The sequence below is a fragment of the Haliotis asinina genome, chromosome 11 (genome assembly GCF_037392515.1).
Source record: "Haliotis asinina isolate JCU_RB_2024 chromosome 11, JCU_Hal_asi_v2, whole genome shotgun sequence".
In the NCBI taxonomy this organism is placed as follows: domain Eukaryota; kingdom Metazoa; phylum Mollusca; class Gastropoda; order Lepetellida; family Haliotidae; genus Haliotis; species Haliotis asinina.
In genome coordinates, this window is record NC_090290.1 from 44,125,990 (window position 1) to 44,147,374 (window position 21,385).

General features: G+C 40.8%; 2 protein-coding genes across 2 annotated transcripts; both read left to right on the forward strand.

Moving 5' to 3' along the window:
* Positions 1 to 480: 480 nt before the first annotated feature.
* Positions 481 to 6,423, forward strand: LOC137255662 (elongation factor 1-beta-like). Its single transcript, XM_067793139.1, has 6 exons — positions 481 to 638; positions 2,336 to 2,458; positions 3,018 to 3,211; positions 3,854 to 3,979; positions 4,260 to 4,327; positions 6,273 to 6,423. The coding sequence occupies exons 1-6, from the start codon at positions 559 to 561 to the stop codon at positions 6,357 to 6,359; spliced, it is 678 nt and encodes a 225-aa protein (XP_067649240.1). The 5' UTR covers positions 481 to 558; the 3' UTR covers positions 6,360 to 6,423.
* A 3,513-nt stretch (positions 6,424 to 9,936) lies between these two features.
* On the forward strand, positions 9,937 to 14,592 carry LOC137255663 (fibrinogen gamma chain-like). The gene is made up of 3 exons (XM_067793140.1): positions 9,937 to 10,698; positions 12,384 to 12,567; positions 13,828 to 14,592. The coding sequence occupies exons 1-3, from the start codon at positions 10,366 to 10,368 to the stop codon at positions 14,442 to 14,444; spliced, it is 1,134 nt and encodes a 377-aa protein (XP_067649241.1). The 5' UTR covers positions 9,937 to 10,365; the 3' UTR covers positions 14,445 to 14,592.
* Positions 14,593 to 21,385: the final 6,793 nt, after the last annotated feature.

Sequence of the window (21,385 nt, forward strand, 5' to 3'; positions counted from 1 at the left end):
AACATTTATAATTCTACCTATTAAATGGATGAAACCTGAGAGAAGGCGCAAAATACAGCTTCCAGAACTAACTTCTATGGCATCTGTTGAATGAAAATTAGAAATAATAAACACTTCACCAAACGCTTTCACGTCTGATCTATGTGGTACCTGCATCTGCGAATAAGCTTAAAATCTGATGAATAAATCTATCTGATCGAGATTCCTCCATATCATTTTGGAAAGTATCCTTAAAAATTGGAAATGCGGTGAAAAAAACCCAAGTGTTTGAGTACACTATTCGTCTACATCGCATCTAGTTTCGTTTCACCGCGTAATCTTTTCACTCCAACAACATATTCTGCGGAAAAGGTGTTATCAGTTTCTCGTGATATTTAACATATGAATGATTCTTTGTTATTGTTCTAATTTTGTTGCTTTTCTGACAGTAAACGCAAACATAATATTTCTACCAAACAATATGTCATTTACTGCGCACTCCAGGTTAGCGGTCTTTTACTTCCGGTCTTCCCACGAGACGGACCACGTTTTCTTTCTGGCTGAAAACCTTTACACAAGATGGGTTTCGGGGACCTAAAATCGACGGCTGGCCAAGAGGCATTGAACCAATACCTCGCAGACCGCAGTTATATTGAAGGGTAAGCTATATTTGACGTTGAGTTTCTTTATTCGATGTACTCAGTCACCTGTGACATGAGTGTTCCCATGTATAACCAAATGATGACATGTCAACGCAAGATGAATACCTCACTCCTGTTCTACTTATAATGCTAGTAAATGTTAAGGATCACAATAGTTGTATTTTTGTAATCTTTGGTATTTTATAAATATTCTTATCAGTGACACTGATTTACGTGTGCATTGTCTTGGGTCGTTAAGCAAAATATTTCCCGACCGGCCATTGCAGATGAAGCTGAATAAGAATGGACTCCGGCCGGCAAGAGCTCCCACCGTTCCACCATCCCAGATAATGTCTATAAATTGATACATTCTAGAACTCTTTTCAAAACATAACACAACAATTAGCGTGATTACTAGAGGACCCAAAAATATCTAAAAGCGTTCAAATTAAGGACAGTATAAAGGTTTGAACCACTTTATGTTACCTCTGTTAGTGTTAATCTGTCCAAGAAAGAATATGGTGGAATGGAAGGAACTCTTCCCCCCCCCCCCCCCCCCTTGACAGGCCCAGCTGTTTATGACACTGGAAGATGCTTTGTGCTGTTCAATTTATTTTTGCTTGTTAGCAACATTTGTTAAGTAAAAGAGGAAAAGATAAGCACCTTATAGATCCGGATCCTGATCGGACACAGAATCTAAATGAGGGGTCATTAGAACTTCCACATGTTGAATAATATGTTATTTGTTAATTCTAAATCATATTAAATTGCTGCAATAATTTTATGACTTTGCAGAAATAACATTAGGCCTTTTCAATGAAGAAGTTAGTTTAGTTTTACACCACGCTGTGCAAAATTCCATCCCAGTGGCGTTGGTCAGTATACCAATCCAGTGATTAACAGCATGAGCATCAGTCTAATCCTTGTCAATGAAGTGAATTTGACACCTTGGATCTTGGTCTAACTAACTGAAATTTTGAGATTACTTATTTTAAGTTGTGTCATTTTCCTTTTAATTGGTGACAGGATCTCATATTTTTTCCAGTTTCACTACACTTCACTGGCTGGGTGTATTGATAGTGGAAATATTTTGTTGAGTGTTCATACATACTCGTCCATACTTTCCTTGAAAGTGGTGGTCTAACTGTATGAAATAATCGAGGATATTCACAGTGACCAAAGGACTAAGGCATCTGTCACATTTTCTCATAATTGAATACACACAAAATCATGATTCGCCGATTCTACTAGTAAAAACTGTAATCAGAGTCTCCATTCAGTTGTCAGTTTCCAATTCAGCTGGTAGAAGGGCTGATTTATCTGTGGGAATAATAATATGCATTTTACTCAGGCATAGACTGTTTCCAGTTACGGATACATTTATTACAATAAACACATCTTACTTACAAAACAGGTGAAACAATGAAGATAGCAACTGAATACAAATATGCATTTTACTTGGGTATAGGCTTCCAGTTACAGATACATTTATCACAGTATTGACACATCTTTTTACACAGGTAACAATGAAGACAGCAATAGTACTAAACTGTATTTTGACGTACGTTAGTTGTGCTTGCGTGACACTTTGTAGAACCTCCTTGATGTATTTACCAGTGTTTCTGTGGTAAGTAGTTTGACTTTTCCTCCTTTTTTAAGGGAAGATGTGACGTTTATTTGTGGAATTCTGATATTTTGTTTTTGTTGGGTTCCAGTTACACCCCATCTCAGGCTGACAATGTTGTATTCTCTGCATTGTCTGGGGCACCTGGGGCCAGTCTTCCTCACGCCCTTCGATGGTACAACCACATTGCCTCTTACGGCAACGACCGAAACAGGTAAAGTACTAACTGAATAGCAGGAAACTAATAACTAAGTCACGTCCATCTTTGAAAGCAAATGACCACATTATTCACTTATTTGAACAGCCAAATCTCAAAATGTTTTTCACATAATTAGGGGTTCAAATTTTTTTTAAAAAGCCATTTGCCACAGGGCAAGTGACTTCAAGAAAGTAACTTGTCCTTACCAATTTTCCACTTGTCCTGATTACTTGACTATATATCGAAGAGTGACAAATTTTAAAAAAATGATAGCTCTAAATTACTTATAATTCAAAATGTATTAGCTACATTATGAGCAGATATGACATGAAATCCAAGTTTATTTGCAGTTTGAAACCATTATTTGATTGTCCGAAATGAAAACTGACTTGTCCCAGGCTTCAGGTGATTTTTGAACCCCAGATTAAGAAATTAAGGGAAAGAGTATTTAAGTGACTTTTGCTGGAACAGTATGTATATGTAGGTTATGGATCAATGAAATGTATGTACAAAATTTGCTTGTCCTTCCTACCAATAGTAATAGGAGCATTATCACACTTGCTTGCTCCCATAGTTTTCCTGGCCAGAAGAAAGACCTTAGCACATACGGTGGCAGCAGTTCAGAGCCTGCGGCATCCAAGAAGCCTGTTGCAGATGATGATGATGACGATGATATTGACATGTTTGGATCTGATGATGAAGCAGATGCAGAGTTTGAAGCTGAGAAGAAGAGACGTGTAGCTGAGTATGCTGCAAGGAAGGCAAAGAGTGAGTTTGTGGCATCCAAATAGAGATCCTCATGTCTTTATCCTGAAGCTGTAATCCTGAATGTGTTGAAAACAAAGTTCAAAGTGGACTGCAGGGATTCAGATTATTTACAAAACAAATAAAGCAGCTGGTGAGGTTCTGTTTCTGCAAACCTGTCAACATAAATGCTCCAAATCATTACACATGTTTAAGGTGACTGAAATACATCAGCTGGTGAAGCATTTAGATGGGGAAATTAAGTGGGCATTTGATAATTTACAGCATGTGTGTTAGTTGGGTGGCCTAGTGGTTAAACCGTTGGCACAGGGAAGACCTGAGTTCTCTTCCAAACATTGGTTTAAAGTGTGAATGGTGTATGTATGATCTGTGCGTAGTAATGCATGAATGTTCCTAGTTAGTTGCTACCGTGAAAGATATGTTGCTACAAATAAAAAAACAACTGCGTAAACCTAAGAGGAAACAGCTACTATTACTTACAGCATCAGCTATTGTACCCTGACTTACCAAAATGTAAAACTAACCTCACTCACTCACTGGTGTCTGGATCGTCTTGTCCAGACGAGAGTATTGAAAAACAAGCTAAAAAAAATGTATGTCCACATGATTGAATAGTATCTGCTAACAGCCTGCTCCTGTTCTTAGAGCCTGTTCTCATCGCCAAGAGCAACATCATAATGGAAGTGAAACCATGGGATGATGAGACAGACATGAAGGAACTCGAGCAAAGGGTTCGATCTCTCGAAACAGATGGACTCAAGTGGGGATCATGTAAGTATTGTCACCTGTTGGGGTCGTGTGAGTGTTGTCACCTGTTGGAGTCATGTGAGTGTTGTCAGCTGTTGGGGTCATGTGAGTGTTGTCACTTGTTGGGGTCATGTAAGTGTTGTCACCTGTTGGGATCGTGTATTGTCAGCTGTTGTGGGTCATGTGAGTGTTGTCACAAGTAAGGTGTCATATAAGTCAGATGTTTATATTCAAGGCTTGTTTTGGTGGTGTCATCCATTGAACACATTCTAGGAGGTCAAGCAAGTCTGTATGTATTTTTCAGCCAAACTCGTTCCAGTTGGCTATGGAATCAACAAACTGCAGATCATGTGTGTAGTGGAAGATGACAAGGTAAGGTGATGGAGTAACTAAGTGGAGATTACATGGGGTAACCATGGTAATGATTAACAATGGCTATTCATTATGTTCCACCTATCACATGATTGGTCAAGTCCTCTGAGATATCGCAGTGTGCTGTGATGAACCATTGGTTAGCATTTGTGTTACCAGAATCCTATCATTGTGGGTTCATATCCTGGGTTTGCCCAATGTACACATGATTGTGGGTTTATTTCCTGGGTTCGCCCAATGTATCCATGATTGTGGGTTTATATCATGGGTTCACCCAATGTATCCATGATTGTGGGTTTATATCCTGGGTTCGCCCAATGTATCCATGATTGTGAGTTTATATCCTGGGTTCGCCCAATGTATCCATGATTGTGGGTTTATATCATGGGTTCACCCAATGTATCCATGATTGTGGGTTTATATCATGGGTTCACCCAATGTATCCATGATCGTGGGTTTATATCATGGGTTCACCCAATGTATCCATGATTGTGGGTTTATATCATGGGTTCACCCAATGTATCCATGATTGTGGGTTTATATCATGGGTTCACCCAATGTATCCATGAACCATAGACCTGAGAAGATCTGGGTTAGATATGATCTTCAGCAACCCTTGCATGTGGTCAAAGTCTACTGATAGGGTCAGGTGCAAGGCCTGTTAACTAGATGGATGCATGTTATTGTATTGATGTTCATGCACAGGATCCCGATATCGCACAGTAGGTTAAACATAGACCATAGATCTACGCGCACATCGTATATATTAATAGAATAAAGGAGCGGCTACCATATTGGATTGTCGTGCCGACATCGACTCGTTCCGATTTCAGGTCGAAATGTACGCTCAGAATTCGGTGACATTTCAAACTATGCACATGTACGTCTCAATTATACATTTCCACATACATCCTACCTGATTTCCACAACATAACACCCATTTTATTAACTTGAATGCGTCCTCAAACTCGAAAATCAAACCAAAACACCTCTGGGGTGAACGTTATCCCGCATTCGCAGCCTCTTGAGTGATCTCATTGGTCCGCTGAACGTAAGTAATTTTTCCAGAACAAGTTCATTACATTCGCGCAAAATTTAAAATTTTTGTTGTTGTTGTTGTTGACGACTAATTGGGTGTCAGATTCATAGCTCATCCAAGACTTTTGGCTCTCAAACCATGCCGTCTTGTTTACTGATACGATAAATACTTCCATTCAGCAGCGGCCTGAAGAGAGGCTGCGAGTGCGGGATAACTTTCACCCCAGAGGTGTTTTGGTTTGATTTTCGAGTTTGAGAATGTATTAAAGTTAATAAAATGGGTGTTATGTCGCGGAAATCAGGCAGGATGTGTGTGGAAATGTATAATTGAGAGGTACGTGTGCATAGTTTCAAATGTCACCGAATTCTTAGCATATATTTCGACCTGAAGTCGGAACGAGTCAATGTCGGCATGACAATCCAATATGGCAGCTGCTGCTCCTTTACTCTATTAATATATGTAGATCTATGGTCTATGTTTAACCTACAGTGCAATATCGAGTTCCTGTGTGCTCATGACATCAATCACTTGATTGATCAAGATTATTTACAGTCTGCTGTTATGTAGATAGAAAATTGCAGGGTTCAGTGTTCAGTAAGAGACATTGAAGCGAGAACTAGTCTCTGCCACATGTATTTTAATATGTAAAATGTCAGCCAATGAATGACCACATTTATCAGTAGGGCAGTCTAGAGGTTAAGGTATTCACTCATCAGGTGGTCTGATTTCCCACATGGGTACAATGTGTGAGGCAAATTTGTGGTGTGCCTGTCCCCATTCCTCCACCCTTTATCATGATATTGATAGAATATTGATAATTGCTGGAATATTGATAGAATATTGATATTGCTGGAATATTGATAGCGTAAATCTAAACTCACTCACTCTTTTATTATTTGTTTTCAGGTGGGCACAGATTTCCTGGAGGAGAACATCACTGCCTTTGAAGACTTCGTCCAGTCGGTTGACATCGTGGCGTTTAACAAGATTTAACATCATTATATTATTTTTAATACTGTACAGGCGTCCGTCAGTGCTAAATAAATGCTAAAACAAACAGGATGAGTTTATCTGCTTTATTCCAGCATCTCATAATGTGGACATTGAAAATATACTCAGCCAAAAAACGTTAGGAATCATGTGATTAATTCCACCTTTCATAATGGTGTGTCCATGAAGCATTTTAAAGTGTAATACATGTATGCTGATGAACTTTGATGGCATGAAAACTTATCAAACAAGAATTAACACACCTGTTTACTCAGAAAAGTACAGATGTCATTAAAGGTACAGGTATCTTGGCTTGGCTGCGATACAATAACAACCAGCACTGGGGCTCCCGCCCACGATTATTTCGAACGTTGCTTAGTGCACGTCTCTACGTCTTGTAAAGCTGAGGGCAGGTTTCTGAAACAGTTTCTATGGAAACTTGATATTCATGAACAAAGGGCTTCTACGAGTTCAATAAGTGCTGCTTGTAATACCGGACTTGGTTTGGTGAGTTTGAAGCAAGTCCTGGGCATGTTCAATGGTATCAAGGTCTGGTGAGCAGACTGGCAAGTCCATCCCAATGATGGATTCTCTCGCAAGATAATCAAGGACGTTTCTTGCGCTGTGAGGAAGAGCATTGTCATCCATTGAGATGAAATCATTGCAAATGGGATCCGAAAGCTCACCCTGATATCTCACAGGACCCGTGAAGGCCCAGGTTAGAATGTATCTTCAATAACCCATGCTTGTCTTCAGAGGCAGCTGACGGGGTCGGGTTGTCAGACTCGCTGACTTGATTGACACATGTCATAGGTTCCCAATCGCGCAGATTGATGCCTATTATGTTGAGCACTGGATTGTCTGGTCCAGACTCAATTATTTACAGGCCACTGACAAATAGCTGGAATACTGCTGAGTGCGGCGTAAAGTAAAACTCATAGAGGTGATGGTAACAGAGGCCGTTTTGTTCACGATTTCGATGAAGATCTTGGGCACGATGTTGCTTTTTGTGTTGGTGTGATAAATTAAAACTATTTTAACATAAAACTATAACGTTTACAATGAAACATGTTCGTCAAAAGCATTGGCATTTCTTCTATCAATTGGGGGCGTCGGGGTAGCCTAGTGGTTAAAACCTTCGCTCATTACGCCGACGACCCAGGTTCGATTCCCTGCGTGGATACAATGTGTGAAGCCCTTTTCACCGCCGAGATATTGCTGGAATGTTGCTGAAAGCGCGTCGTAAAACTAAACTCAGTGTTCTATCAATGCGTGTGTGCGTGCATGCGTGCGTGCATCGCTTCTTTCATCTTCCTGCGTCATGCCTTCAGCAAGTCATGCTTGCCATAAAAGATGACAATGCTTGTCCGCTTGTAACCGGATCGGGTGGTGAGGCTCGTTGACATGGTTAACACACGTCATCGGTTTCCAATTACGCAGATCGATGCTCATGCTGTTGACCACTGGATTGTCTGGTCCAGACTCGATTATTTACAGACCGCCATATGGTTGTACTATTGCTGAGTGCGGCGTAAAACTAAACTCACACACTCCTGCGTCATGCTTGGTTATATTCGTCAAAACAAAGGTAAATGCTGTATGCGTTGAGGTGGTTAAACGATATATGATGCGTCCTAAGCTTACAAAACAAGCATTTCCGAATGATAGGCCAGGTGTAATAAGTACCTACGGAAGGTTGGTCGTGGCAACCCACATACAGAGCAAAACAGGTGACAACGTTCTTGATATTTTAAGCCTTTTATCCTTTCTCGTTACGTGGTAGGGAAGCTCATCGGAAGCCTTCTTCTATAGCTTCCTAACGCAACATCCCCCCCTATATCCCTCTTATGTCTTACTGGACAGTAAGTCTACATTACCCTGTCTTCGTTCCCATAGTGGAAACCGATATCCCCGTATGTAAACTAAGCCGATTGTGATGTTTGCGGACAGAAGACTTCCCAGCGATAATCGTACACTGCCAAAACCTCGATTTCAAAAGACATATTAAGCGTGATAAATAGTAGAAATCGGTCCTCTAAACTGAAAACAATGTGCATTTTCGGAAATACACCGGAGGGGTATGTTTGTATGACAGCATTAATAATATCTATTTATATCGTTATAGATTTGATATTTAAAGAACCCGTGGTTATCCGGATTGAATTGATTTTCAGTAACCCATGCTTGTCGTAAGAGACGACTAACGTGATAGGGTGGTCAGGCTCGCTGACTTGGTTGACACGTCATCGTCATCGTCATCGTCATCATAGACCAGTCACGTACATCGTGCCTCATGCTGTTGGTCACTGGATTATCTGGTTCAAACTCCAATATTTGTAGACCCGTGAAGGTCCCGGGGTAGAATAGGCCTTCAGCAACCCATGCTTGCCATAAAAGGCGACTCAGCTTGTCGTAAGAGGCGACTAACGGGATCGGGTGGTCAGGCTCGTTGACATGGTTAACACACGTCATCGGTTTCCAATTACGCAGATCGATGCTCATGCTGTTGACCACTGGATTGTCTGGTCCAGACTCGATTATTTACAGACCGCCGCCATATAGCTGTAATATTGCTGAGTGCGGCGTAAAACTAAACTCACTCACAAACTCCAATATTTGTAGATAGTCAACCAAGTGAGCGAGCCCGACCTCTCAACCCATCAGTCGCCACTTACAACTAGCATGGGTTATTGAACATCCGTTCTAACCCGAATCTTGGCGGATCTCGTCAGAAATATAATCATAATGTTTTCTTTACCGTGTCCCTGCCGCGCGTTTCTATCACAAAATCTACTGAAAATTGGTCTACCATTCTTGAATCCCTACCTTTGTTTGCTACATACAGGTGATCAACAAGTTAATTTTTCAAATGTGCAAAATCAAGCAAGTAGGTGTAAATATGTGTTTTGTGCAGAATGAACATGTCACTAAATCTCATTCCTCACGAAAGATCAGGTCGGATAACTGTAAAAATATGATATATTTTTTATAAACAAGGGTCATAACAAACCTTGTTAACCGTTAACACTGTTGCATTAAACCCACTATCCTGTTTATGGGTGAAATGTTTTACCATTTTCACTCCCAACGGAAGTCGTGGAAGTGACCGAATTCCATTCATCCATACAATTAAACGAGGTCCAGGAACGCTTCCAGTGTATTATAACATATATAAGTGTTGTCTTTATCAGCGTCAATTGGCTAGTGAAGTACTGATTGTGTTGAAGAACGGAAACTGAGAGGGGTGCTTAAGTTAACATGAGATGTAATGCCTATACCAATCCATATTACGCCAAGCTCATACACAGAGCCACTTACAGCTCGCGTTGAGTAAACACAGCGCCATCTATCACTTCCGCGTGGCATTATTTCTTAGAAGAAAAGACCTTTTGGTCAGTGGTCTCAAGTTCCTGTTCCAGTTGTGGAGTCATCAATATGGCATAAAACCGTTCTGTTTAGTGCCGCCATAGAACAACGCCAGAACCAAACTGACAGCCGAAATCAGTCTGATATTTAATGTTCTTCTTTTCACAAACCACTCGACAAATAATAAAAACCCGGTATCGCTAACCATGGTCGCGTAGATCAAAATAACTATTAGGTCGATGAAGTTGCGTCAGTAACCTCTACTCAATCAGGGCTCTGCAACGTCCAACTGCTGCCCTTAACGAGGATACGTATGTTTGCTTTCGGAATAGGCAAAGGCAGATACTGGGACAAGCGAATCTGAGCCAGGTTTCGAAGGAACGGGACTTTGGTTCATGCTGGCTTGTGTTTGCAGCATTCCTACTTCTGTAACGGGTTATGTGTGAATAAGGCTTGTTGCACTGGTGATCTTGGCATCTGTGACTCCGGCGGAAGACGTTGCCATAGCTGCCGACACCCTTGATAACAAATTGGACCCAGTTTGGTAAACTTTTAATGATTGAGAGACTGTCTCTGGACCTCTGGCACTATACCAGAAACAATCAAGTGGAGCTATCAATAGTTTCGAATACTTTCTGCAGGCATGATGGTGTCACCACTTTACGGTCTGTTAATGTCGCTCCTGTTGACGACCCCAATATCCTCCAGCCTGCCCTCCATAACTATGACGAGCACAACTTACAGTCCTGAGCCTCTCTATGCCTGGAAAGTCAAGGAGACTCACAAGCTCTCATCCAAACTTCGCTGTGCATCACTGTGTCAGCGGAAGGCTTGGTGCGTTGGGGTTGCTGTCTGCCAGCAGAGTGGTCTCCCCTTTATGTCCTGTGGCCTTGTCACCGTCAACGTCACTCTCAGCGGGATTTACAGCGATGATTTGTCTCCTTGTCCTGTTCACTACTCCAGGAAACGTCTAGAGGTAACCTAATCTTGAATTCCTTAATCTTTTCCGGTGTCAATATCTGTCTATGTCTGTGTGCCTCCTATAAACATAAGGTTACGTCAGATTTACCATCACCACCTTCTGTATAGTCTGGAGGAAAACGGGACGGTGTTTGGTCACTTTAATGAAATACTACAAGTACAATCGTTTTCATAATGCATCATTATTTTCCTACCATTGTGAATGTTTTTATGAAGTACGATTTAATAATAAAAAGGTTGTTGAACAAACTATCATCAAACTTCTGACAGTCCACTGTATGTCACGAGGGAGGAATGCAGAGTAAGGCACAGCCAGGTATGCTGATACAGCTTGTCCAGACTGACCTGAGCTACTCTACATATGCATGACCCGGGGAGGTCAAAGGGCACAAACAGCAGGTCGAGTTAATTTAGCTCAATAAGGGCGAAAAATTAAAGTTACGTTCGTGCGAAGCATAGATTCATGGATTCATTACAGAAATGATCCCGGAAAACACTTCTGAAGAAAAAACACATTCATTTCCTGTTTTAATTGAATTGTTTATACAGTCATATGCTATCTACTTCGGTGTACAAAGTTTACAAGGTACATACGTCAGTCACAGGTCCGTCTCCTATTCTCGCGGTAAACACGTTTTCTGCCGAGATAGCCAATGCGCGATACTTACTTTTACATTACTGACCGGTAACTAGGAAGTGGCCCAAGTCTGCAAATGATCAAAATATTGCAATGTACCGAATATTCCTGAGTTTTTACCAACTTGGGGAAATCGTATCCTTTTCCCTCCCGTTCCGACAGGATTCCACTTCCGAACACCTCATAACGTTAATTCATCGTTATGCCGCGGAAATAGAGAGTACCTAGGCCAGTGACGGACGACCTCGTTTTTCACTGAGCTCAAGAGTGATAATGCACCTGATGGATCAGGCAGTTGAAAGATGCAGATGTTAAAGGAGGGTTCTCTTCATTTAAAACAAGGCTTCATACGATAGGAACTGTTTGTATCATTTTTTTTCAGCTGGTAACTGAGTAATGATGCAAATTACTGGATTGATGCAATATAGGCATTTTTAATTAATTCAGTCCTAAAAGTTACGCTGAAACGGAAATATAAAATGTATTTTTAAACGATAACAGTGCTTCCATATTAAACTGACTCTTGCTTTATAATGCGCCGCCACTATCCATGTTTAGCACACAAACTCCTTACACATACCTTGGCTTACTCAATGACAATATAGATACGATAGTGCAGCGAGGGGAAGTTTAGTCACAATCGATAACCATCGGTACCACAGAATTCACGTGCCTCAAATGCTCAATGCCACCCGGAAACTGGCCAACACACATAGGCCCGAAGCCGACCCAAAATCATCCGAGCCCACAGTTCTTACAACCTGAAGTTCAAAGCTTGTGGGGAAAGCTTATGCGCACATTCGCACCTTCTTTTGGATCCGGTCCTGGTAACTAGAATCGGGTGGTCTTGGTCCTATTAAAATTGCATGGCTCGATGCTCTATATATTATGTTAATCACTGGATAATCTGATCCAGGTTGGTTTTTTAAAATAAAACAGAGTTAATTAACAAGAAGATTCAGAAACAAAACAAACCCAACACACCTGTCTGTTTGTTTTCTATGTGCTCACGCATATCTATTATAGCTCACACGTGCTTTCAGAACCTGGTGTCTTGTGGAGACAGCCCATCCCCGGACCTTGCACTGAGCCCCTGCAGCACGACGACTACAACTACCACTACGCCCTCGCCAGGGTCAGGCACTACTGAGTGTGTGACCGACCTGGGTGGGGGATGTAACTGCCCCGCGGGTGCCACCAACATCAACTGCACGACATTCATCTCAGGTACAATACGGTCAAGTATAAGAGAAGATAATGTTTGAAAAATGAGTAAATTCTCAACTTAATAATAAAATAAGACATATCTATACTGAACAGCAATAGAAACGCATTTTTCGAAAAAAATGAAATCTCATAAACGTAAGCATTCATTTTATGTCTTCTATTTATACTCTGGGCAAAAAGTCAGAATTAGGGGGGGGGGGGGGGTCGGATGTTTTTTGTTTTTTGGGGTTTTTTTTACTGTTCAGAATAGTTTACATTCAGACCTATATCAATTTCGTACAACTTTTGGAAAAGGACCCAGGTAGTATTACTCACTATGTGACCAAAACAAACTATTCTTGCCAAAATATATGTTTTGCAGTAACCAAATATACATTCACAGAGATATATATATATATATATATATATATATATATATATATATAGTAGGGTATTAGTGCCAACGTATTGATGCGTTTATAAGACCATCATTTGTAGTAGTAGGGTAGTAGTGCCAACGTATTGATGCGTTTATAAGACCATCATTTGTAGCATTAGGGTATTAGTGCCAACATATTGATGCATTTATAAGACCATCATTTGTAGTAGTAGGGTATTAGTGCCAACGTATTGATGCATTTATAAGACCATCATTTGTAGCATTAGGGTATTAGTGCCAACGTATTGATGCGTTTATAAGACCATCATTTGTAGTAGTAGGGTATTAGTGCCAACGTATTGATGCGTTTATAAGACCATCATTTGTAGTAGTAGGGTATTAGTGCCAACGTATTGATGCATTTATAAGACCATCATTTGTAGCATTAGGGTATTAGTGCCAACGTATTGATGCGTTTATAAGACCATCATTTGTAGTAGTAGGGTATTAGTGCCAACGTATTGATGCGTTTATAAGACCATCATTTGTAGTAGTAGGGTATTAGTGCCAACATATTGATGCGTTTATAAGACCATCATTTGTAGTAGTAGGGTATTAGTGCCAACGTATTGATGCGTTTATAAGACCATCATTTGTAGTAGTAGGGTATTAGTGCCAACGTATTGATGCGTTTATAAGACCATCATTTGTAGCATGACTACTATGACAACCATGTAAACAGAGAGATATTTTCACAAGTAAATTGACTGCAGGGAAGTCTAGTGGTTAAAGCGTTCACACGTCATGCCGAATACCCGGATTCAATTTTCCACATGGGTACAATTACACACGCCCAAAGCATAAGCTCACTCACTCACAGGCATTTGGTGCCATGTTTCCAGACTGTCCCTCCTTTGGATGGCACAAACCGAGTAGGAACGGCGTGTACACCTTGCAAGTAACCAACTACCCCACGCCATTCCAAGTGTACTGTTACTACAGTTACATCACCATTCAGCGGAGAAAAGACTGCGGCGATAACTTCTTCTACAAGACCTGGCAGGAGTACAAAGATGGTTTCGGTGACGTCAGCGGCACGTGCTTCTGGTTGGGAAACGAGAAGATTAAGGCTATAACGGACCAGGGTGAATATACCCTGTCGGTAAAACCACACCGCTGGACTTCATCTGCCAAATATAATGACTTCCGGTTAAAACCGGAAGAAGAGGGCTATGCTTTGGAATATAGTGAGTTTAGTACCAGCAGGTGGTGGGGGTCTGGGAACACTATTGATGGGTTTGGCGGTGGTGGTTCCAATACGATGCTCAATGGTATGGAGTTCTATACTCATGACAAGGACAATCCATACAGTTGTGCCTCGGTCCGGAAATCAGGTTGGTGGTACAACACCGAATGCGCATTCGGTGATCTGAATCAAGGTTTCGGGGCGGAGTGGCCAGACGGCGACAGCGGCGAACTTACAGAATACGACGATGTCTCAATGTGGTTGGGTGATTAATACACATTGGTAAAGTCGAACAGCTGTTTCCGGACTCATGGCGGTAGATCAGTTATGTAGTTTATCCGGTATGTCTGTCATCAGTGTTAATAATAATGAATATTGATGTGTATCCGCAAGCGAATACAGAACTATGCTCCTACCCAAACCACAGCTTATGTGATGTGTTTTTGTATACGTTGGTTGACGGTATTTCTTAACATCGTCACGAGTTTGATCATGCTTGATGATTACCAGCGTATATGTTTCTATACATCTCCACTATACCCTGGATGCATCTGCGTTGGCCCGATATGTTTACTAACACACACACTATTATCGCTTATGGTTCTGTCGCCAAGACGAGGTAAACTACACACCGATCACACTGAACAATGCTCTTCTTTGTGTATTATATCCATAACCCTCAATAAACAGCAAACTGCAAAAGCACCCGTTCTGTATCCTTGATGTAAACTGTCCATTTTACATGACTTCTACTTTATTTCTGTTTCAACACCTTCAAGAGATCGTCATGTATTTGTGGGGACCTTCCCTTACCCAACCACGTTTTAACTATTGGCCAGTTCACAGGAGAGGGGAGCGGTGGGGTAGGCTTGTGGGTAAATCGTTTGCTCGTCACGCCGAAGATCACAGGGAGATAATTGCCCAACCCCCACCCCTGCCATCCGTAGTGCACTGTGACAACGCGTAGAGTGAGTGAGTAGTTATAGTTTTACGCCGCTCTTAACACTATTCCAACAATATCACGGCGTGGGACACCAGAATGGGCTTCCAAGGTAGAGAGGCGAACCAGAGTCTTCGACATGAGTGCGGCGTTAACCAAAAATGAAACAAATAGCAAAACAGGATAACATTGCTGATACTGGCAACGCTGACACTAACAATAAATTAATGTGGCGATCTTTCTATATTCATCAACTACAGGTTGTTCAGCATGACCTAATCAAGTGAATACTAGTGCTTGCGTGACCGTGTCACACCCGGTTGGGTCCGTTATTGTGAAATGGTGCACAATAGTTGATTTTCGACATGTCAGAAAAGCAGAGACGACAAAGTCGCCGTTTGACATCTCAGTGTCGTCAGCAATGTCCTGTAACTTTCTTTAAGAAAGAAACTCCAGATGGTAAAGAGTTATAGCGAGAGTGAATCGGATTATGAAAGTACCTGACGTCTCCACGTGGCAAAGTTAGTAAGCCAAACCAGATAGCATATGACTGTATAAATATATCAATCTAAACATGAACTGGCTGTGTTTTCAGAAATGTTGTTTTACGGGCAAGTTCTGTAACGGATCCATGCATGCACGTGTCGTACGGACGCAACATTAATGGTACTCTCTGTTCCACTATTTAACGTAGCTCGACCTGCAGTTTGTGCATTTTGATCGCCCGTCCCATGCACATGTAACGTAGCTCAGGTCAAGCTGGACAACCTGTACGCTCCATAATGGTAACTAAGCACCTGTGCTAACTCTTTTAGGTACTGGATGGTAGGGTAGCCTTTTGATCGCTCGCCACACTGAAGACCAGGGTTCGATTCCTCACATGAGTGCAATGTGTGAAGCCCATTTCTGGTGACCCCACCGTGGCATTACTGGAATATCTCTAAAAGCGGCGTAAAACCATACTCACTCACTCTTTAGCTACAAGTAGATTACGAACAGCTTGCTGATAAAGTCATCAGAGTCAGTGTTTGTTTGGGGAAGTATCCCACAGCCCGACAGTAACGTTTACGAGAATAAAGGAGTTATCATGCAAATCTTATTGTCAACCATACAAATAACTTGTCCGTCATTGATTAGTCATTATAAGCAGATCGTTATTGGCTGTTAATGCGTATTTACAGATTATCATATCAGTTGTTATTACACTAAACAAACAGCTTAGTGATAATAAATGTTTTCGGAAGTAGTTTATGAAACTGTGCTTTCCTTCTTTAGTGCAACAATATCTCAAAACATTCCCCCAAAATATTTCTGTTCATTATGGTTTGAAACATGGATTGGCACCCTCACTGGTTTCAGCTGAATATTTTTGTAATATTTCTCTATTTCGTTGGTGTTACTGACAAGATATTTTCCCTTAAACCTGAATCTGAAAGGTTCTGAATCTGATTTTCGGAGAGTAAACGCTATTAGCACACCAGTCACGTGACATAACAGAGTCAATTTTGCTGAATTGCATTTTCCACACAACAGTAGAATCAATATCGGGATTGTGTTATTATGTGTTATATGTTGCTTAATTCACTCACATGTCTCTCAGAGATAATGACAAAAGACCTGAAATCAGACTATACTGTTTATCGGTTGGAATTGATGTGGATGGTCAACGATGGCAAAGCAGATTTGCGTCCCTTGATGGTTTCGCATTATTTCTGCATGACTGACTCTGTTTTGGTTCTGTCCAAAACATGTCAGGTTGTAATATCTAACTTCATGGGGATTCTGTTGTATCAACTCTCTCCGATACATTTCGACATTAACTATGTTTTACCCTGGAATATAAAGTCATAAAATCAATAATATAGTCATTAAATCAACGAAGGGAATATTGCTTGCTGGTGTTGTAATATGTTCGACTTTATTTGGTTTATGGAAGTAGGTAATTACACCTCTGTTACAATGTTCATAAAGAACAATATTTTTCTGAAAGTGTGACCTAACAGCTTTTCTGTATCGCTTTTTGCTGTGCCCCAATCTGGCCACCTTGGAGAATATTTCGCTCATATGACGACGTGTAAGTGTCCACCAATGTGGCCAACACCTTGGAGAATATTTCGCTCATATGACGACGTGTAAGTGTCCACCAATGTGGCCAACACCTTGGAGAATATTTCGCTCATATGACGACGTGTATGTGTGTGTATGTGTGACTGTTGGTACTATCCCTGACCGTAGCTGGTTTTGTAGTGCAAGCTCACTGAGATACCATGCCGCATTTAAACGTGAATACCCCACTCAGTCACATTATACTGACTCCGAGCTGACCAGTCCTTGTTGTACCCACTAATGCCGAGAGACAGGCAGGGACCAACAAGTACCATATTTTAACGTCTTTTGGTATGACGCTTTCAGGTTTGAACCCGCGCCCATCCGCTCTGCGGGCGGACGCTCTAACCACTAGACCATTGGGGCGGTCCTTAGAGTTTGTAGCAACTTGGTCTTTCTGCTCGCTGTCTAAATGTTCAGATGTTTGTTTTTCAACGTTTCTGTCATTGTGTTTCTCAGAACAGAGTATGATGACACTGTGTTGATAGTAGAACTAAGCCTTGTTTAAGATATTTTCATTTTTATGTAGGCTAGGATTTCGGTGTTAATGATGTGTTTACGTTTTTGTTTTAGGTTGAAGAAAATGTTTTGTGGTTATCGTCAAATATTATTTTAGACATTACTTCTGCTGTGCATACTGCCTCTTTTCTCGCTTCATATGGCGATCATCTTTCTTTGTACCGATTGTGACAGGGATTTAGAAACTTAAATAATAAACTCTATCTCAAAGAAAATTGTCACGAATACTATGTCCGCGAGTGAGTGGTTAGGAATGTTAAGGCCCTGTTGTTGCAGCGACGTGAATAACATCAACACGATACGCGAAAAGCGCGAAAATTAAACCCCTGCGAATAATAATGACTTTACAGCATCTCTTTCGCTAAAATCACCGCGTCATTGTTACATTGTCATTGTATTTGTGTTACTGCACTCTTGTACTGCCGTTGTATTTCTTTTCAAAAATAGTTCTATACGTACACAATATTAGAATACAGTTATTAACTGCCCAGTATTTGTTTGTTGGTGAAAACACCAATTTCATACATTAGCTTAACCCAAGGTGTTCCCATTTGAAAATCTAACCTAACACTGTTGCATGCTAATAGCTCACCTATAAGTATGTTTCTAGTTTTAATTTTAAATGCATTTTCCAAAGTAAAATAAAAATATTTTGAGCAGTACAAAAACTCAGAAATAAAGTCAGAAGAATCTCTGATGGATTTTGAGCTTGATAACACTTCCCGTTCACACAGCTTGAACGCAGTTTGTACCGTGTGTGCAGACGATACTGTCACTAAGGAAGGATGACAATATATGGATGAACAACTTTATTCCTATGAGAGCGACGTTTCGGTGTAGGTTCTAACGTCGTTATCTAGCAAATGATGAACAGTATGAGGAAGGGGAGCATGTATACAGATAGTAGATACGTTTGTACAGCTTGATTGGGGTAGGCCAGACACAATAACAACACGTGGGTTTTGATAGGGTTGTGACAAACGAAGCCTGCAAACACTAATTGGGGTATACATATACATATGTATACTATCTGTATATGTGCTACCCATCCTCATACTGTTCATCACTTGCTTGATAACATTTCATCATTTGCTTGATAACAGTGTTAGAACCTACACCTAAACGTCGCTCTCATAGCAATAAAGAAGCTGTTCATCCATATATTGTCATCCTCCCTTACTGCTCCAACTTCTAAACGTCTCTCAAAGAAAAGATACTGTCACCATTTTTCTGGGTCGTGGCAAGTATTTTACGTATGCTTCTCTGTTGATGAATTTTACCGTTGGAGCTGACATAGTGGGGAGGGTGTAGTGCATGATCTCATATGGCCATTATGACAGAGCTTCATGAGGTAGGTGTCAGCGGGTAAATGAATGCTGCTGTCTGTTGGTTAACGATTCACTGTGCGGTTTTCATGTTATGTGATGGAACTTTGTAAATAATCAAGTCTGAACCAAACAATCACGGACATTATTAATCTACGCAATATGACGCAATTCAACGCCATGCATCAGCAAGCAAGATTATCCGATCCTGCCGCCAAAATGAAACGTTACGTAATAACTAACGCCCATCAGTCTGTTGCCTACAGTCTTATAAAAGGGAAACTACGGTATTAGGAGAACATGACAATACACCGTTCTTATGCTTTTGTCCAATTCACGTGAAGATCCGGGTAGAATTGACATTTAGCAAAACATTATTGTGGTAAGAGGCGACTAACGGGATCGGGTGGTCGGCTGACATATATCATCGTATCCCACTTGTTAGATAGATGTTCATCACTAGATTATAGGGTCCAGACAGTCGCCACATGCGGCGTTAACAACAATCAAACCAAATTATTGCCGTGTATCTTTTGGATTCTGACGACACAGTCAATGTCCAACGTAATATGCTTTTACACCGCCGATTCATTCGCCACAGCAGATTCGTCTGGGAGAGAAGTTAAACATCCTTCGCACAGTATAGCAAAACAATACTGCAACAATATAACAAAACAATAGTACAACGGTATAGCAAAGCATCGGTACAACAGTGCAAGACAACAGTACAACAGTATAACAAAACATCAATACAACAGTACAACAAAACAGTAGTACAACAGTATAATCTAACACTTGTACAACAGTATAACATAACAATTGTACAACAGTATACTAAACCAACAGTACAATGTATAACAAAGCATCAGTACATCAGTACAACAAAAGAACAGTACAACAGTATAACATAACAATAATACAACAGGAAAACAATAGAACAACGGTATAACAAAACATCAGTACAGCAGTACAACAAAACAATCGTACAAAAATATAACAAAGCAGTAGTACAACAGGATAACAAAAAATCAGTACAACATGTATCTTGCTCACGTGAATAGTATTACTACAGTCCTCTAAATATACGTTTTTCCGATATAAATTTTAATGGACTATTCTTCCCATGAATATGCATGTTTGTCAATAAATATTATTGTCCGAGTTTTTCATGAGAAAGTGCCTCATTACTCACTTAAGCCTAGAATGAGGCAAGTCCCGAGTAACTCCGAATCTCTCATTTCACTAGGGTTCATTTTCAACGTAAATAGGAATTCTTTTTATTCTTGTAAAGCATATAATCAGAGACAAGGCGTATGTCAAATGTAACAGCTGCAGCGAGTGGGTTTGTTCTCAAATGTTAAATCAAGGCATACTCTGAAATGTATATTCTTCTCAAACGTTAATTCTAAACGGGACAGTCATTGAGCTCCATACCCACCTGGAAAAGCTCCAGAGTGAATAGAATAACAAGATGGGGTTAAAACGCCCTGGATAATAGAGGATGGCGTTCACGGAGATGCGTCGTAATAGGATCTAATAGAAATCTTGGACTGTCTTGTATGATCTTATATCAGTCTCACTGTGTGTTACAGAACTACACTAAATAAGCGCAAATAATACATAACAGGTGTAACCAGTGAGCCAGATGCATTGTGAATTATTTTACCACATTTCCAACAATGACAGTCTGTGACGTCATGTAAACAAACAAACAAATGTAAACAAACGCAGCCCACTCGCGAAACAATTGCAGCGATATCGGTAGTTTAGTGGTAATAGCAGAATTACAACGCCCCTCTCGGAAACAATGTCGGTAATACTTGAAACACGCTCGGCCATCTTCGGAGATTTCTCGGCTCCGTTCCGTGATTTGTCGGTCGCGTCCTGAAACTCACACATCAATACATGGCGTTACTGGAAGGAGCACCCGTCTCAATGAGTTTTGTTTTTGGTTTCTACTGTTTTCATTTTTATAATTATCCATCTTTAACCACCCGTGTTGAATGCATTTAGGTGTGAGATGTTGTGGGATCTATAGAATAGTATTTAAGGAAAAGATCGTCACTGCAAAACAGCTTCATAAGTCATGCACCCGGAGGCTTCCTAATTTCAGACGTAAACAACCTCCGGGGCATGACTTATGATGCTGTTTTGCAGTGACGATCTTTTCCTAAAAAATAATCTATCGGAGTCGGAGTTCAAACGATTCGCTACATTTCCCCCAGTGCTGGGAAAAAAGTGGTTTCAACAGCCGTGCTGCGTAGCCTCTGACACTATTGACACCAAGATGTCTGCCTGCCAGTCTGCTAAAGACAGTATGCAAT

What these genes read in the sequence shown, in the direction of transcription:
- LOC137255663 (XM_067793140.1), top strand. Translation starts at nt 10,366, where the DNA reads ATGATGGTGTCACCACTTTACGGTCTGTTAATGTCGCTCCTGTTGACG. An exon ending in ACTCCAGGAAACGTCTAGAG is followed by an intron (nt 10,699 to 12,383) that starts GTAACCTAATCT and finishes ACGTGCTTTCAG; the next exon opens with AACCTGGTGTCTTGTGGAGA. An exon ending in CTGCACGACATTCATCTCAG is followed by an intron (nt 12,568 to 13,827) that starts GTACAATACGGT and finishes CCATGTTTCCAG; the next exon opens with ACTGTCCCTCCTTTGGATGG.
- LOC137255662 (XM_067793139.1), top strand. Translation starts at nt 559, where the DNA reads ATGGGTTTCGGGGACCTAAAATCGACGGCTGGCCAAGAGGCATTGAAC. An exon ending in TACGGCAACGACCGAAACAG is followed by an intron (nt 2,459 to 3,017) that starts GTAAAGTACTAA and finishes TTGCTCCCATAG; the next exon opens with TTTTCCTGGCCAGAAGAAAG. An exon ending in GTGTAGTGGAAGATGACAAG is followed by an intron (nt 4,328 to 6,272) that starts GTAAGGTGATGG and finishes ATTTGTTTTCAG; the next exon opens with GTGGGCACAGATTTCCTGGA.